The sequence below is a fragment of the Mastigoproctus giganteus genome, chromosome 1, assembly GCF_048544385.1.
Source record: "Mastigoproctus giganteus isolate SK-2022 chromosome 1, ASM4854438v1, whole genome shotgun sequence".
Classification (NCBI taxonomy): domain Eukaryota; kingdom Metazoa; phylum Arthropoda; class Arachnida; order Uropygi; family Thelyphonidae; genus Mastigoproctus; species Mastigoproctus giganteus.
This window is the reverse complement of record NC_143575.1, coordinates 206,537,411-206,556,732: the sequence shown is the minus strand read 5'-3', so window position 1 is coordinate 206,556,732 and position 19,322 is coordinate 206,537,411. Positions and strand designations below refer to the sequence as shown.

General features: G+C 37.7%; 1 protein-coding gene across 2 annotated transcripts in view; it reads left to right on the top strand.

Moving 5' to 3' along the window:
- Nucleotides 1–19,322, top strand: part of LOC150091473 (uncharacterized) — a 189,736-nt gene that overhangs the window by 165,521 nt on the left and 4,893 nt on the right. Inside the window, exon 15 of one of the 2 annotated variants that reach the window (XM_090375749.1) lies at nucleotides 7,457–7,591. The exons of the other annotated variant lie outside the window; for it this stretch is intronic. Coding sequence (XP_090231875.1) covers nucleotides 7,457–7,591 — 135 coding nt within the window. The remainder of the gene's footprint in view (nucleotides 1–7,456; nucleotides 7,592–19,322) is intronic. 2 annotated transcript variants of the gene reach the window in all.

Below are 19,322 nucleotides of genomic sequence, written 5' to 3'. Positions count from 1 at the left end.
CCGTACACCTCAAACTCTCAGACACCTATCAGAACACTGATTGGTGCTTAATTTCTTCACAGTTTCTGCACCTAGCACACACAAAGGCATCTTCCTTGGCTTGATCATGTCATGTTCTAGACATCTGCAAACATTTCACATTTTGCGCATTGTTTTAGACTGCTGCATTGAAGAAATTGCCTAAATTCAAAAATAAACCACGGAGCTTGGCTAGAACTATAAAGCTATTTATAGAAAATAATTTAGTATAACAATTAAAAGTCAATAAAACAACTAAATATAAATGAAAACTTAGTGTTCACTGGAGCTGCAAAAAACCTTGGTCAACGTGGCAATGACCTCGGACTAAAAAGAAAAAGAAATTAGATGGTATGCCAGGTTGGAAATGAATTATCTTTGAACAAAACAAGAAATCAAATTACCGAACTGTTCGGCAACATTTCACCTCTGTAAAAGTTAATAAGCATGGTGCTTGAATGTAAAGAAGCAGTAATGTGCAAATCTATTTTAAATACGTTATTTATGTCCCTAAAGTATGTTTTTGTGCATACTGGCAAACTGTAGGGGCCATTCTTCCTTACAGTGTTTAATACAGTGTCAGTGTTTAATATAGAACTGAAAATGGCATTTCCTGCCTGAACACATGCAGAAAATGACATTGATCTAAACAGAAAATATAACTGTACATTTTAGGGTTAGCAGCTGGATTTATTAATTCAAAATTGGATATTTATGTTAGGACTGCTCCCTGCCTTATATCATCGGCTGAATAATTAAATTATCTTAATTAGTTAACAAAACTACATAATTAAAAGGGAAAGCAGTGACAATAACATACAACTAATTATGATCTCAAAAGTAAAGAGAAACCTGCCCTTTTTAATCACACAGTGTGCATGCCACCAGTGAAGGGGAGATTTCAATAGAGAACAAGGAGTTGAGTTATAAATAAATGTTCTGCATTGTTATAGAGATGCTTGAGAGCTGGGGCTGTTTCAGCGGTCCTTGTTTTGATTTGATGGACTTGACCTTGTTGAGAAATCTACTCCTTGAGAGGAATACTTCTGACTCGCCCTTCACCCATCCTGCATACTAACTAACTGCTTCTAACAGCAAACCTGACTGATTTCTTCAGGCTGAGAACTTGTGTAGGAGATGATATGCCAGCAGGGTTAATTGCTCTCAACTCTTCCTGTTGTGGACTGCACTTTCAAATTTGTGGATTGTTTATAAATTTGTAAAAATCCTGCTGTAGGCATTAATAATGGAATATGAATCAAGAAACAAGCTTATACAGCATCAGACAAAAAAATTATAGAAGAATTTTACCCAACAAGTAATTAGAGGTGTCACTTTATAAGGAAGTTTTTTCTTTAAAAAGAACTTTCGATTTCACCTATCCATAAGTTCTTCCTTGAACTTATTTTATCAATCAGCCACTTACTGGCTAAAGCGAACTTTGCATAATCTATTCTGCAACTATCCTTCCACAATTTGCATTTGTTCCCTTACGTGCATAGTCTGAGCAAGGATAAAATCCCATCAACATTGATCTTGTCCGGTCCATTCAAAGCTTTAAACATGGTCAGATACCCTTGCAGATGCCTACTCTCCAGATGCCACAATTTGCAGAACTGAAGCCTCTCTTAATAAGAGCACCCCTTTGTTCCCCTCACAAATCTTGTTACCCTTCTCTGTACTCGTTTCAGAAGCTCTACACCTTTCCTGAAATGTGAGGCCTCTAGACCTGTATACAGTACTCGAGGTTTGGTCTGACCATTGCCTTATACAATGGGATAAACACCTTATCTCTGTTAGCAAAATTCCTGTATATCATTGACAAAACACCATGTGCTGTTCCAGTAGCCTGTCTATATTCAGAGACTTTGTATCTGGCTGCACAATTACCCATTACCCCCAGGTCTTTGTTAAACTTTCCACTACATTGAGTGTGGTAACCATACAGTTGGCATGTTACCTGGAGTTACATGCCAACTGTATGCAGTACTCTCATTTGTTAATGTTAAACTTCAGTTGCCATTTCTTAGCCCATTTGCCTAAAATTTTTTGAATCCTGTTGCAGTGGTATACTGTCATTAACCTCCCTACCAACCTTTGTATCATCTACAAACGTTGACATTAAGCCTGGTATGGCTTCATCAATTACGTAGATAAATATATAGTATCGGTGTAAATACACCATAGTTAACCCATATATTTGAACTACATATGTAGCGTAGAGGGCATCGTTTTAATTGTATCTCATAATGTGGTTGCCTTCACAACGAGATAGCTACTATTGCATTACTTCAAATAAATAACGCTTCTCTAGTAGAGAAGACTACTGTTATTTATTTTCAGCGGTACCACCACCCAGACGATCAGGCGCCTCCGTAGCCAGGTGGGAAGGAGCAGCAGTGCGTAGCACACGCTTCTTGATTAGACCGGGGTTCGAGCCCGTCACCACCAAATACGGAGGATGCGGAAAGGTCAGGGAATGACCACCGCATATCCCGGAGCAATATGGCCTTAGTTGCTAATGCTCCTAAAAACCAAATAATAATAACCCAGACGATCGTTTCGAAGCTGTTCAACTTCATCGTCAGTGGGCAGGCAGGTACCCAGGTAATACAACAAGCCATCACAGTTGCGAAGTTATATCCCCATTATATTATAAATATAGTTGATAAATATAGAAAACAACAGTAGGCCCAACTCCGAACCCTGCGGGACTCCATTAATAATATTAGTCAACAAAGAGCAGGCATGGCTTTATCTATAGTAGCAACTTGTCCTTAATGCCACACTGCTCCAAATGTACAGCAGCCTTTTTTGTGCAACAGTATCAGAATTTTTCCTGAAATCCAAGTATATAATATTAAAATTGATTTTTGCATCCAGTTGCTTTGTTTATGGATCATAGTGCTTTTTTTTATGTTTAACTTTAACAACAATTTCTCTTCCACTTTCTTCTCACTTATTATAAAATCATTTAGCTCCCTGTTTGATAAACTTATGATCTCCACTTCTCTAAAGAATTCAGTGTGAATGTAGATGCAAAATATTCAATGTGTGTCAGCAACCCGAGCAGGATCATCAACAGTTGAAAACCATCTATATTAAGTGAACCAATTTGATTCTTCTCTTTCCTTTTAGTATTTACGTAAGGGAAGAAGTCTTTGCTGCTTTTCTTTGCATCCTTTACCATAGATTTCTTGTAATCTGCCTTCTTTAGTGACCTGATTACAGACTAGTTTCTACCATAGCTTCTTTGTTACCTGATAATTTATAAGCATCCCATGCATATTTCTTCTCTTTGCCCCTTGTCAAATTGCTGTCCTCCCGCACCTCGTGGAAAATATTGATTTTGATTCCCATTGATGATGTAAGGAATTTTTATGGGCCTTTTTTCACAATGTGTTGAATTAGTTGGTCTCAGGGAAGGGTAGCATATTTTTTTCTCCCAGAAACTCAGATTTTCGTCCAGCAAACAGAAAACTGACCGCAACATGCAATTTACAGGCAGTATATACAGAGCAATATGGCCTTAGCCGCTGATGCTGCTTAATCCCTGCTACAATTTTTTCCTCTGCCACGAATCTCATTAGCTCTCTGATATCCATCCATTTACCTTGACCAGTATTTATTTCTTGGTATGAAAAGCCTAGTAGTTTCTATGATTAATTCTTTGAATGCTTTCCATTTAGATTTGGCTGATGGTAATAGCATCAGTTGTTTTGTACCAATTCATAACCACTAATATTATTTACATTAATATGTTAAAGTATTAGCTGATTACCCAGGTGTGTTTTTTTTTTTTTTTTTTTTAATAAGATTGTTTGTCACATTTTCACGACGTACTATTTCAGACTCATTTTATTTTATGGGTAAGCACCAAGGGTATTTACCCATATAACGGGCCATTTACTATCTACAAACTGAAAGCAGTTCTCAGCCTTACAAAGGCTAATGCCATTGGACTGGACAAATCCATTGACCTTCTGCTCTTCTTATACAACATCTTCCTTGAAGAGCACTTTACAGACACCTGCTGCAAGATAACTGTTCTTACTTTTGCTAAGCCAGTAAAGGATCCAGAATCTCCAAAACATTATCGTCTTATTGCTGTGGCTAATTGTTTGTGTAAAGTATTGAAGAGAATCGTCAAAGCTAATCTTTTGTGGTAATTAGAACCAAATGCCCTTCTCTCCCACTTTCATTGTGGTCCTTGAATGAATAGGTCCACTTTGGGCCACTTAGCCTGGAAACATCTATTCCTAACAAGAGAGCAGTTGGTGGAATCTTTGAAATGGAAAAAGCATACAAGACAACTTGGACATTTGGTATTTTAAAAGATCTTTATAACCTCCATCTAAGAGGACACTGGTGTTCCTGTGTTGATTAAAAACTTCTTATCCTGTTGTCTTTTCCAAGTTCGAGTAGTAGCCACCCTTTCTCAGCCTTTTTGTCAAGAGAAGGAATGCTACAAGGATCTGTCTTAAGTGTTACGCTTTTTGCCATTAACCTCCATTAGGAAACAACTTCCTCCAGCTGTAAACAATGCACTCTGTTGATGACTTCAGCATATTTACTCAATTATGCAACGAGGGTTATTGAGAGACAACTGCAACTGGCCATTGACTGTCTTAACTCCTGGGCCATGGCTAATGGTTTCAGGTTCTCACCAGAGAAGGCTGTTTGTGTCCATTTTTGTTGCAAGTGTAACCTTTACCTTGATCCTGAATTAAGACTTGAAGAAAGCACCATTCCAGCAGTAGCAGAGACAAAATGTTTGACTTTTATTTGATAGAAAAGCTGAGATTTCTGCATCATGTTTTTCAGCTACATACAAAGTCCATGAGAGGGCTTAACATTCTCCTTGCTCTCTCTTCTACTTTGGGTGAATACTGATGCACTTTACTCTGTCTGTATTGTGCACTTTTACATTCAAAATTAGATTATGGGTCTCAGGTATATTTATCTGGCAGAAAGGGTCCTTCACTGCTTCCCAGACCACCCCATGTGGACATCCTTTGTTGAACTATGATGAGAAAATCTTTAACATATTGGACTGCCAACTGTCCATTTGGTATTTGTGGCCAAGAGCTACTCAAAGCTTGACCTCTTGGTAGATAAGGTTGCTCAAACTACAGCATGTGACTTCTCCCTTAAGAACTGGATGAAGTCTGATACACTGCCTGCCATCTACCTTCAGCTATAATCACAACACCATGGCGAACATTCTGACTTCTTGCCTGTGTATACAGATAGCTCGAAGTCATAATCATGTGTTGGAACCTGCAGCTGTCTTTACTGACTCTAGTATAGTTCAAAAGATTCCCACTAAATGCAGAATATACACCACACGGCTGCATGATAGAGTTATTTTTGGACCACATAACCTGCCAACATGATCAGGTTATTATACTTAGCAATTCTTTGAGTGCACACCAGGTTCTATCAGTGGCGAGATACAACAATTCTTCAACCATGTCCCAGGTTCAGCATATTTTATGCTCTCTCTATGAAGGTGGATTCGATATCCGATTCTGCTGATCCCCGGCCACATCAGCATTATCGGAAACAATGCGGCTGATAATGCTGCTAAATCAGCAGCCTTGACGAATAATCTTGACTTGTCAGTCTCCTGTACAGACTACATGCAAATTATCTGTAATAAGATTTTTTTGCAGTGTCAAGTTCCTGGTATGGACAAGGGGAAAAAAAACCCTATCAGATTAAGCTTGTAATCAAACCATGTCAGTCTAGTTTCCGTGGGGATCATAGAGTTCTTGTTTGGTTCCACATAAGACTGTCGTTTTGCACACTCTTTTTTGCTGATGACCAAGAACCCTCTTACATGCAAGCAATGTGAAACTGTTTCATCTATTAAGCATGCTTCAACGGTATATCCAAATTTTAGAAGTGCACATTTTGTCGCTTTTAACCAGCCAACAGCCATATGCACTCAGATTTTCTCCATCAATGGCAGTGTCAGCAGTTTTTAATTTTTTATGTGCTATCATCAATATGTATAGAAGTATGAAATAGGACACATTTTTGCCCTTCTACTACTTTTTTCTTATTCATGTGTATACACTGAAAGACACAGAATTCACGGGGTTCCCTGGGGAACACAGTGTTGTCACCGCTCTAGCATGTGGACAAGCCCACAGGTTGGCAGGTATATAGGTCGTGATGGATAAATGTCGTGAGTTAACCGACTTTGAAAGAGGGATGATGGTGCCCGACGCATAGATCACTCAATCACAGAGATGGTACAGAAATGGCACTATCCCTTTCCGATGGTATCAAGGGTGTATTGGGAATAAGCCATTTCCAGAATAACATCTCATCTTGGACTGATGGATGGAGAAAGGTGGGGGTTGAATGGCCATTGACTTCTGTCTTTCATTGTTTCAGCAAACCGGAGAGCAACAGTGGCACAAATCACTGCTGGCTTCATCGAGGGAAGTGCCAGAAACGTCTCCACCAAAACCATCTGGCAGAGCTACCGACCCAGCAGAGTTCCATTGCTAACACCATGACGCAGGATGCTATGCCTCAACTTGGAGAAAGAACATCAGCACTGGCCCCTGGATGACTGGAGACTGATCTCCTAGTCAGACAACTCCCATTTCCAGTTATTTCAAGCGGATGGGAGGGCGCATATCTGGCGGAAACTGCACGAAGGTATGCACCCATCGTGTCAACAAGGAACTATTTGGACGGTTGGTAATGGTGTGGGGCATACTCAATTGGCACACGTTGGGACCTCTGGTACTTCTAGATGCATCTGTGAAAGGTCCAGGTTGTATCCACTCTTGCAGACCATCTGCAGCCATTCATGGTCATCATGCACCCACTAGACACTTCCAGCAGGACACTGCACCTCCCCGCAGAGCCATGGTGACTAGAACATGGTTCACAGAGCATTCTGCAGATTTTATCACCGTGAAATGGCTTCCCCGTTCTCGGACGTGAGCCCTGTGGAGCATCTTTGGCATGCTGTGGAAAAGTCTGTTTGAGCTTTGGATCCTCTGCCCAGGAATGAATGTAATGGAATTATGGACAGCAGTGCAGCAAGCATGGATGGAAATACCCGTGGAACGCTTTTGTGAACTAGTGGACTCAATGCCTCGCTGTGTGACTGCCCTTAACTGGGCGAATGGTGGGTCTGCCTGTTACTAAGTAGGTGTTCCCATGATTTCTGTCCACTCATTGTATGTATATACAAGTTTTCAATCAGGCATTACCCAAATATCAATTTTCCTGTAAATTTGGATTCTTTCAGGTGCATAATAATCCTTAAAATTTTTGTGCTATTAAAACCTAATATCTATCCATCCATCCAGCCCTGGATATAATTTTTTTTATATCCTTTGGATAAAAGATATATGATATTTTAACTTGAGTTAATATATAGTGATGACTTATTTGGATATTTAATTTTCAGCCGTGGTGGTTTGCGTCGTGCACAGAAGCGTCCATATGAAGGTCGTAGTGCTAGAGATTCAGATCCTTACTGGGAAGATAGAAAAAGATCTGCAGGACATCATGAAGTATCATATCAGCCTGAGAGTTCAAGCAGGTATATAAATTATATTTTATACACACACAGCCACTCCCCAGCTTGCGTAAGGGTTACGTTCCGCTGAACTCTACGTAAGTCGAACTTTCCCCCATGCTTGTTATAGCACTCACAACTGTGCTTGCTGAATTGATTGAATCAAAAAAGAAAATGTTCAATGAACATGTAAATAGAATTATTTATTGTATTCAATTTATCTCATGAGCAGGAAAAATTACAAAAGCATGTGATTTAAAAAATTTAAAAATTATAAAAAAAAGAGAGGAGACAGGCATAATGTCAGTAAGTTTTACCCTCTCGAGCATTGTTGCCAGAATCGACATCTTCAGGTGATAAGTTAGAACGGGTCGGCCGCTCAGCCTTATGAAAGAACGTACTAATGGATGACTGGACGGTGGCTTTTTACTTTTCATCTTAGATTTATTTGTAGCAAGCAATCATATCATTCACACCTCTTTTAAGAATCATTTGCTTTCAGGGTCCATCTTCTCAAACCTTGCCATTGCCATTTCTCTGGTGATGAAGCGTCTCGATCAGCTCCTCATTTGGTTCCTCTTGAGCTTCGTCAGCATTTTCTTCTTTCACTAATCGCTGCCTGTATGTCAATAAGTTCTTCTTTAGATAAATTCCTACTCTTTTTCCTCTATTAACTCCTCCCTGTCTTTGGCATTGACCTTCAACTGAAGTAGCTCTGCAACCTTTACAACATTATCTATAACCTCTTCATGTGATTCGTCTTTTTCAAATCCTTTGTAGCCTTTTAATTGCCATGGGCATATTTTCTTCCATGTGCCATTTAAACAACTTTTAGTAATTTCTGCCCAGGCCTTCTTAAAGTTTAAGATGACATGGTAAATATTGTAAGATTAAACGTAAAATTTTTCTCATCGTCTACTGCAGACAATGGCTGAGCAAATGTTGTGTGTAAATAGTATTGTTTTAAATTTGAAATAATGCTCTGATCCATAGATTGGATGAGTGAAGTAGTGTTTGGCGGTAGAAATATGACTCTCGCGTTCAAATTGAAATCATCTAAATGCGTGGGATGACCAGGAGCATTATCTAATATCAGCAAAATCTTGAAAGGAACGTAGTCTTTACAATATTTTTCAACCCGGGAATGAAGTGGCAATTAAACCAATCCTCAAAGAGATATTGTTATCCATGCTCTGTGATTCAATCGGAAATGCACAGGTAGGGTGGTTTTATTGATGCCCTTAAATGCACGAGGTTTCCAGAAAGGAGAATGGTACACAAGCTGGTTTTAATCTATAATCTCCTGCTGCATTAGCCCCAAGCAAGAGTGTAGTTCTATTTTTGAAGCCTTGAAACCTGGGGATTTGGCAATATATGTTCGAGCTGGCATTGTTCTCCAGTACAGAGTAGTCTTGTCAATGTTAAAAATTTGCTGCGTTGAATAGCCACCTTCATAAATTTTTTCCAACACATCACAAGATTTCCCTGCAGCTTCAGAATTGGCACTGCCGACTTCATCGCATACTTATATGTTATGGAAATCAGCGTGATGCTTGAACCTATTAAACCACCTGTTGCTTGCCATGAACTTGGCTTGGGTTTTTTTTTTTTTTTTTTATGAAAACCCCAAACACGAAAGGTATCAAAACCTATAGTACAGTAAACCCCCACTATTCGCGGAGGTTAGTTCCTGAAAAATGTTGCGAATACCGAAAACACGAATACTGAGTTATGGCTCCCATAGTAATAAAGTGATTCCATTCCAAAGTATGAAATATATAAGAAAAACTAGTCTAAAATTTTGTTTATGTATGTATTATATGTACCTTCATAATATGAGTATGTATATAGTGAAATGCAAGCATATCACATCGAAATGAAAATAAGAAACAATTTAATATTAAATGTAATATTTATTAGAAATTTCAAACAAATCTTTCAAACCAGCACCTTTGCTAGCTAAAAAACTTATCCCGCCAGTGCTATCACCAGTTTCGCTAATGTGTTGATAAAGGAGTTTTGCCTTTTCACGAATAATGAGCGAACTTAACGGAATTTTATTTTGAGTTCCACATATTTAAAGCCTTTTCCGTTTTTTCTAATTTAACATCACGAGTTACAGAGCAAATTTTTGAAGCAATTAGCGCGTTTTCGCGGACACTACGGCGGATTTTTTCTTCCGATTTCTTGATTGATCGTACCATTGACTCATTGATTTTATAATGTTTTGCCACTGAGGAGGCACTTTCACCATTAGAAATTTTATCTAATAACTCAATTTTATTCGCTAATGTCATCCACCTTCTTTGATATTTTCACATTTCTCTTGTTATTCGTAGCCATATTTTTGTAGGGGTTAGAAAGAACTTGTCCACAATAAAGTCACTTTCTTCCGTTAACACACTCGAAAAAGTCTGTTTTACACTGCAAAAACGGTAGATTTATCATTTTTTAAGCATATCAATTTATAAATTTATTCAATTTATAAGCATATAAATTAAAAGCAAACGACGAAACCTTCCATGACAAGTGCATAACACATACTGAACAAGGATTAGCGAGAAACATCCACGCTTGCGATTTTGTCACCCCTCTCCCCCCACTGAGCTCTGTTTTGACCGGGAAAGATAATTTTAGCCACGCCCATGTTTTTTTATGGCGGAAAATATTCATGGCGCTTTAAAATTCACATTTTTTTAGGTTTCATTTTATATTAAATCGGCGATTGCGAAACCGCGAATACAGATACCGCGAATAGCGGGGGTTTACTGTACTTAGTACCGTGCATGGGTTGAAGGAGAAGTATGGGGGGAGGGGGATGCCGGAAACTTTGCTCTAGAGACTAAACATGGGTTTCACCACTTCAAGCCTCCAATAAGCAAAGTGGTGGTATTTCACTGGTTTGCCATACTTATCATTAATATCTTCATAAATACTTGTTGCTTTTGCTTGAATGGCCATTGGACTCAGAGGCACTTGATTCTTAATCTGATTATTAATAAATCACATCCACATTATTAATAAATTTTCCATCTTTGATCTAGCACCTGAATGCTGTTTTGTGATCACTGTTGATCTTAAATGCATTGATCCGTATTCTTTTATATGCGCTCTATCCTTTGAAATAGCATTCACTGTTGAAGCAGTGAGACTTAATTCCCATGCAATAGATGACAAACTGACAAACTTTGTCTTGCTTCTTATTACTTAATCATTTTCATCTTCATTTGTAAATCGATTTTGTTTTGTTTCCTAGCACTGCCACCACATGCTTTCCCTTCATCATTGTAATATGTAAATAGGAATGAAGAGAAGATTCTGAAAATTTATTTGTTTTTTATGTGATTGAAGATTTCAGTGAAAGGGAACATATTTCACCATAACCCAAAAAACCACACAACTGCAGTTATTGGTATTATCGCAAATGCAATATGATCGAGTTTACTACCCATTTATAATTAGATGCACTAACAGATAAGCCCAATAAACTGGAAAGTGCAAATTGTATGGTTGTGACCTCCAGAAAAATATCACAAGGCATTCAAAATTGATTCTTATAACGGGAACATATAAAGATGAAACGGTGGTGCAATTTCCATTATAAATATGATCTAAGAAGAGAGATAAATAGTTTAGGAATACAGTAAACCCCCGTGAATAGCGGGGGTTACGTTCCTGAGAAATGCCACGAAGGGTGACACGAGTAACTATAGACCAGTTAGTTTAACTTCTGTTCCGGGTAAAATAATGGAGTCGCTGGTTAAAGATGCATTGCAGGATCATCTAGACAAGACTGCAGCAATAATTCAGACACAGCATGGGTTTGTTAAGGGAAAGTCTTGTCTGACAAATTTGATAGGATATTATGATGTGGTTACAAAGGAACTGGATGCAAAAAATAATTTTGATATCATATATTTGGATTTCAGGAAAGCTTTTGACACTGTTGCGCATGGAAGACTATTGTACAAATTAGAGCAGAATGGTATTAAGGGTAAGTTGCTACAATGGATAAAAGGATGGTTAAGTGCGAGAAGACAGAGGGTGGTAATCAATGGGTGCTGCTCTTCTTGGACTAATGTTATTAGTGGAGTCCCACAGGGTTCGGTGTTAGGTCCTCTGTTGTTTTGTATATTTATCAATGATATTGATGAAGGTATATCAGGCTTAATGTCTAAGTTTGCAGATGATACAAAGGTTGGCAGGGTTGTTAATGACAGTAATGGCAGTGTGCTACTGCAACAGGATCTAGATAATTTGGGCAGATGGGCTAAGAAGTGGCAACTGAAGTTTAACCTTGACAAATGCAAAGTACTGCATATGGGTAGAAGTAACCCAGAGAAACGTACCAACTGTGTGGTACTACACTTAAGGTGGTAGAAAATGAAAAAGACCTGGGAGTAATTGTGCAGGCAGATATGAAGTTCTCTGAGCAATGCAGACAGGCTGCCAGGGCAGGTCATGGGGTTTTGTCAATGATATATAGGAATTTTGCTAGCAGGGAAAAGGAGGTGATTATCCCTCTGTATAAGGCAATGGTCAGGCCACGCCTTGAGTACTGCGTACAGGTCTGGAGCCCTCATTTTAGGAAGGATGTAGATGTACTTGAACGTGTACAGAGAAGGGCAACAAGATTGGTGAGGGGAATGAAGGGATCCTCTTACCAAGACAGGCTTAAGTTCTGCAAATTGCAGTGGCTGGAGACTAGGCACCTGAGCGGTGATATGATTGAGGTATATAAGGCCTTGAATGGGTTGAGCACGCTGAATTCTGATGGGATCCTTCCACTTGTTCAGGTTACGAACCTAAGGGGGCATAAATTCAAATTAAGAAAAGACAGATGTAGAATAGATGTGCGGAAATTTGCCTTTAGCCAGCGGGTGGTTAATTGCTGGAACAAACTTCCATCTGTCGTTGTGGAAGTTGATAGGTTGAATAAATTTAAGGAGGAACTGGACAGGCATTTGGAGGGAATGGTGTGATTTTTTTTTTTTTTTTTTTTGGCTGATGCTGCATAAGCTCATACATTTGCTTTCTTGCATCACATGCCACTACTACTACTACTACTACTGAGTTATGGCTCCCATAGTAATAAAGGGTTTCTGTTCCAAAGTATGAAATATATAAGAAAAACTAGTCTAAAATTTTGTATGTGTATGTATTATATGTACCTTCATAATATGACTATGTACATAGAGAGTACATAGTGAAATGCAAGCATATGGCATCGAAATGAAAATAAGAAACAATTTAATATTAAATGTAATATTTATTAGAAGTTTCAAACAAATCTTTCAAACCAGCGCCTTTGTTAGCTAAAAAAACTTATCCTGCCAGTGCTATCACCAGTTTCGTTAAAGTGTTGATAAAGGAGTTTTGCCTTTTCACGAATGATCAGAGTGAGCTTAACGGAATTTTATTTTGCATTCTGTCTTCTATCCACAGATTTAAAGCCTTTTCCATTTTTTCTAATTTAACATCACGAGTTACAGAGCAAATATTTGAAACAATTAGCGTGTTTTCGCGGACACTACGGCGGATTTTTTCTTCCGATTTCTTGATTGATCATACCATTGACTCATTGATTTTATAATGTTTTGCCACTGAGGAGGCACTTTCACCATTAGAAATTTTATCTAATAACTCAATTTTATTCGCTAATGTCATCCACCTTCTTTGATATTTTCACATTCACATTCCCTTGTTATTCATAGCCATATTTTTGTACGGGTTAGAAAGAACTTGTCCAAATAATGTCACTTTCTTCTGTTAACACACTCGAAAAAGTCTGTTTTACACTGCAAAACGGTAGATTTATCACTTTTGTAAGCATATCAATTTATAAATTGATAAATTTATTCAATTTATAAACATAAATTAAAAACAAACGAAGCCTTCCATGGCAAGCGCATAACACATACTGAACAAGGATTAGCGAGAAACATGCACGCTTGCGATTTTGTGACCACTCTTACCCCACCCACTGAGTGTTGTTTTGACCGGGAAAGATAATTTTAGCCACGCCCATGTATTTTTATCACGGAAAATGTTCACGCTACTTTAACATTCACAATTTGTTAGGTTTCATTTTATATTAAATCAGCAACTGTGAATACAGATACTGCGAATAGCGGGGGTTTACTCTATAGCAAAATTTCCAGCTTCCAAGGACTTTGGAATGATTTTCAAAAAAAAAAAAAAAGTGTTATTGGTTTCACATTACTATATTTTCACAATACCTCCATTTATCCCTACAGATGCAAAATACATTTCCATATTTCTTTTCAGTTTGCACCGGCTGGCAAAACTTACGTTGAGTCAAATTTCCGTAAGTCGAGTATTATATAAGTTAGGGATTTTTCAAATATTATGTTTTGCGCAGCATTGTGGGTTGCAGAAATGTTGAAAGTGCATTTGTTGTATGGGATATATATATCTCTGTGAATAAAATCCAATAAAAAGGCTCCACCTGATATACCTAATTGCCACAAATATCTTCCCGAAGGGTACAATCTGTAATTAATGGAAATATGAGAAGTCATGCAAATGGCAATCATGACAACCAAACATACATTTTATTGCATTTATGTGTACAAACAGAAATGACCAGTTAACCTAGTAGTATTATGTACTGTAAATCAGCAAAATAAGTCCTCAATATTTTGTTCCTCCTTGAGCTGCAATTACAGCCTTGCAATGGACTGGCATAGAGTTAACTTCTGGATATGCGGTTGCCCAATTTCTTGGTGCCACACTCTTGTGATGCTCTCCTGAAGCTTAATCTTGTTGGCTTCTTCTGAGAAATTTTAGACGACATGTATCAGCAATTTTCAATAGAGTTCAAATCTGACTGTACTGGGCCTGTCCAACACTAATGCCAGCATTTCTGAGGTATGACTGCACCTTAAGGGAGAAAAATGAGGGAAAACATTGGTGTAAGTATGTTTTAAGCCTTGAGACAAGAAGACAAACTCATCATTAAATCTAAATAGCATAAAACTTACCAATTTTGCTGCATCGCAAGGTGCTGAGTCCTGTTGAAAAATGCAGTTTTGGATGTCTGTGTGGTGATCCCTAATAACAGGTTTTAGGCACTCCAAGGTAGCAGTGTAGGTTTCTTCAATCACCATTCCGTTAATAAACTTAATTTGCCCCACCCCTTTGCTTGCTTGTTATGCATCTCCAGACCACATGACCGGCGGGGAACTTTACAGTCTGTGTTAAGCGGTCAGGATGATGTGCCCCCGAGTTTCGTCTTCTGACATATCGCTTCCCATATGAGCTGTGTAGGTTGAATTTCGATTCATCAGAAAAGATTCACATTGCTCTTTTGTCCAGAAACATGTTTTAGCCCAAGCAAGTGGCTTCTTCCTCATTTGTTGAGTTAACAAAGGCTTCTTCTTAGGCCGATAGTCGTTCAGACCACATTCCAAAAGCAGTCTTTGGACAGTGGACTTGTTTCAACACCAGAGGCCATCTCAAAGTCCAGTTTTAGATCAGGAGCACTAGCATGGCGATTACTAAGGCATAGCTGTTTCAAATATTGATCTTGGGAAGGTGTATGCACTCTCTTATGGCCCTATCTGGTTCTTCTCCTCACACCAGCTTCACGCTTTAATTTCAGCACCCGGGATAAGCAGCGTTATATGACGCAATACCTTTGCTGCTTTGTGACAAACAAAATGACTAATCAAACAATATCTTATAATATTGACTACAAATGTTACTTTTTTTTTAAGGCGATGCAGTTTTTTGTCTGCACTGTATATATTTATTTATTTTTTTGTTGTTGTTGCAATTTATACGTACAGTTATCTCTCCTATAGTGCAGTTCACTCGGTGCTTGTTCACTATAGAAATCTTTTATGTTGTTATCCATTAGCATGTGTTTTCTGCATGAAAGAATCCATTAAAAAAAAAAAAAAAAAAAAAAAAACTCCAATCCAAGTTTCCATTAAATTGATTCACAGTGCTTGCCTGCCTTCGAAGGTGTAATCATTGATTTAAATTTACTTTTTTCCAATTAATGAGCAAATACTGAATCAGCCAAACTGGAAATTGGCAAGAGAAGTTTTGAAAGCTGTCTGTTTATTGCCCCGAAAGTTCACTTTTGTGTTCACAAGTAATTTGCATCTCCGTGTTAGTTTCTATAACTATTTGTACTGCCACAAGTTTCCTATGTCCATAGCTGTAAAATGGCCCAGTCATTCAGTGCTCTAGGCTGAATGTATATATAGATGCAGTCATTGCACCATTTCTTGCATATTGCAGAAATGTACATTATATGTGCACTTAGCAGTGTCATGGAAAAGGGCATTGTTTGGGGCATGTGATGATTTTATATAAATATGAGTCAGAGCTGGAATATGCGGAGTTTCTACATTCAGCTGTAATTGAATGAAATTTACCACATTTGTTCTTCCTCATGTTTGCAACATTTGGGTTATAAAATTGTAGATATATTTACAGGCCCAGCACTAGGGGTGTGCAAGTGAGGCACTTTTAACAGCTGCTGGCTAAAATAGGCACTGCTAGATGCACTACTGCTAATATATGCTTGTTAAGTTACAATATGAATTAGGCACTATGACAAGGTTTGTCTCAGACAGCAAAAACAAACACTGGTGCCGTTTCTATGTATTTCCTAAAATCTCACTAATTAAGGTTGTCTTATTTATGTATTAGCTAACATCTTTGCTAGATTGTGAATATATTTGCTTGTTTTATGAACTGTCTATATATAATACTAATTTGGTTAAACCTTCTCACCATTAGTGTAAATTACTGTGTTTACTGTACACTTCTTTTCATGTTTTTACTTAAAATTGTATGGACAAAACAAGTGGGCTATTTAGCAGATTTAGTGTTCATTTCAGGTGCATTAGCAAATAGTAAAAATTAATGATTTATAAGGGGGGGGGAGAAAGTTTATCTGTGAACTGAGAATTTCTTGCTGCCCATCTGCCACAATGCCCATTCATTCCTCCAACCAGCACATGTCGGTGAACATAATATGCTTCAGCAATAATATACAGTATGTGAGTAGCCTATATGACACTTATGAAAAAATAATTGCTTGCTTTCTTGTAGTCTGATTTTAATGAAATTTGCTATGACTGTGAAAATTATTCTGTAACAGCAAAATATAAAAAATTTCATAAAAATCCATTTGCTTGGAGTCAAGTTATTATATGTGTATGGATAAACAAAAAAATAATATTTCTAAGTTTGATTTTAATGAAATTTAGAGTAGTTCTGGAAATTTTTTGGAAGGGCCTGTGTAAAAAAATTTCTGAAAATCCATCCTCTCCTATTTACTTAACATGTTGGGGGGGGGGGGGGGGGGCAATTGCTGGATTTCTATTTGTCCAATTTTGGTGAAATTCAGAATGGCTCAACAAGTGTTTAAAATGCTCAGTATAAAATTTGCTGGATTTCTATTTGTCCAATTTTGGTGAAATTCAGAATGGCTCAACAAGTGTTTAAAATGCTCAGTATAAAATTTCACAAAAATGCATCCACAAAGAGTCGAACTGTTACATGTGGATGGACAGGCATGAAGACAGTCTGCGCATTATGCATACATGCTAATGTACTTAAAAAGATTAGTGCTTGAGATTTCGGAATACAGCCACTTCTTGACTTAAGTAATACTTGACTTATGGAAATTCAACTTTATACGTAAGTTTTTGCCAGCCTTAAAACTTAAAAAAATCATGGAAACATATTTTGCATCCTGTAGGAATAAATGGAGGTATCATGAAAATATCATAATGTTAAACCCAATAACACGTGGGTTTTTTTTTGTTTTTTTTTTTGGTAATTCATTCCAAGACCTTGGAAGTTGCTGGATTTCTATTTGTCCAATTTTGGTGAAATTCAGAATGGCTCAACAAGTGTTTAAAATGCTCAGTATAAAATTTGCTGGATTTCTATTTGTCCAATTTTGGTGAAATTCAGAATGGCTCAACAAGTGTTTAAAATGCTCAGTATAAAATTTCACAAAAATGCATCCACAAAGAGTCGAACTGTTACATGTGGATGGACAGGCATGAAGACAGTCTGCGCATTATGCATACATGCTAATGTACTTAAAAAGATTAGTGCTTGAGATTTCGGAATACAGCCACTTCTTGACTTAAGTAATACTTGACTTATGGAAATTCAACTTTATACGTAAGTTTTTGCCAGCCTTAAAACTTAAAAAAATCATGGAAACATATTTTGCATCCTGTAGGAATAAATGGAGGTATCATGAAAATATCATAATGTTAAACCCAATAACACGTGGGTTTTTTTTTGTTTTTTTTTTTGGTAATTCATTCCAAGACCTTGGAAGTTGAAATTGTCGCTATATAACTAAGCTATTTATCTCTCTAGAAGGTCATTTTTATATTGGAAATTGCACTACACTTTCATCGATATCATATGTTCCGTTATAAGAATCAAATTTGAACGCCTTTGTTGATATTTTTCTAAAACATTTCTGGAGGTCACTACCATAAAACAATTTGCACTTTCCAGTTTATTGTGCTTTTCTTTTAGCACGGTCTATTATAAATGGGTAGTAAACTCTATCTTATTGCATTTGCAATAATACTGATAACTGGAATTGTGTGGGTTTTTTTGTTACGCTATTATGGTGAAATGAGTTCCCCTTCACTGAAATCTTCAATAATATAAAAAACATAAATACATTTTCAGAATTGTCTCTTCGTTCCTATTTACTTATTACAATGGTGAAGGGAAAGGGGCCAACAATAAGGGCTGGCAGTGCTAGGAAACAACAAATTTTTTTTTTTTTTTTTTTAGAAATGAAGATGATTAATTAATAAGTAGGAAGAAGGACAAAATTTGTCATCTATTGCACGGAATTAGGTCTCGCTGAGCCGAACGGACTAGCCAGGTGGGTAAAGTGCCTGCCTGGCAACCCAAAGGTCACGGGTTCGATTCCCGCCTCGGGCTTGGATCAAAGTACTGCAAAAACCTTGGGAGGTGCATTATGGCCACAGAAGCCTATGCACCAACAACTACCAAAAAAAAAGGTCTCGCTGCTTCAACAGTGAATACTGTTTTAAGGGACAGTGTATATTAAAGAACATGATGTTAAAGGATCAACAGTGATCACAAAAACAGTGTTTGGGTGCCATATCGAAGATGGAAAAGCTATTAATATGGATACAAAATTAGATTCGGAAGCGAGTGCCCCTGAGTCCAATGGCCATTCAAGCAAAAGCAAGAAGTATTTATGAACATGTTAAGGATAAGTATGGCAAACCCAAGCTAAGTTCATGGCAAGTAATGGATGGTTTAATAGGTTCAAGCATCACGCGCTGGTTTCCAGAACATTAAAGTATGCGATGAAGTTGCCTGTGCAGATTCTGCAGCTGGAGAGTTAATTCTGGCAACGATGCTCGAAAGGTAAAACTTGCTGGCATTATGCATGCCCCTCTCTTTTTGTAATTTAATAATTTTGTAATTTTGTACACTTTTGTAATTTTTCCTGCGTATGAGATAAAAAAAAAAAAATTGGATAAATAATTCTATTTACATGCGAGTTGAACATTTCTTTTTTGCTTCTATCAATTTCAGCGTGCATAGTTTGCGAGTGTAAAAAAGTAAAGTGCAGCCTTTATCAACCCACTGCAGGATGGAAGCCTCCTCAACAATTCATGTTGAGGGAAATGGACCATAATCTGCCACGCTGGTCCAGTGCGGGTTGGCAGATCGACCGTATTCAGCAGTCAGGGGCTTG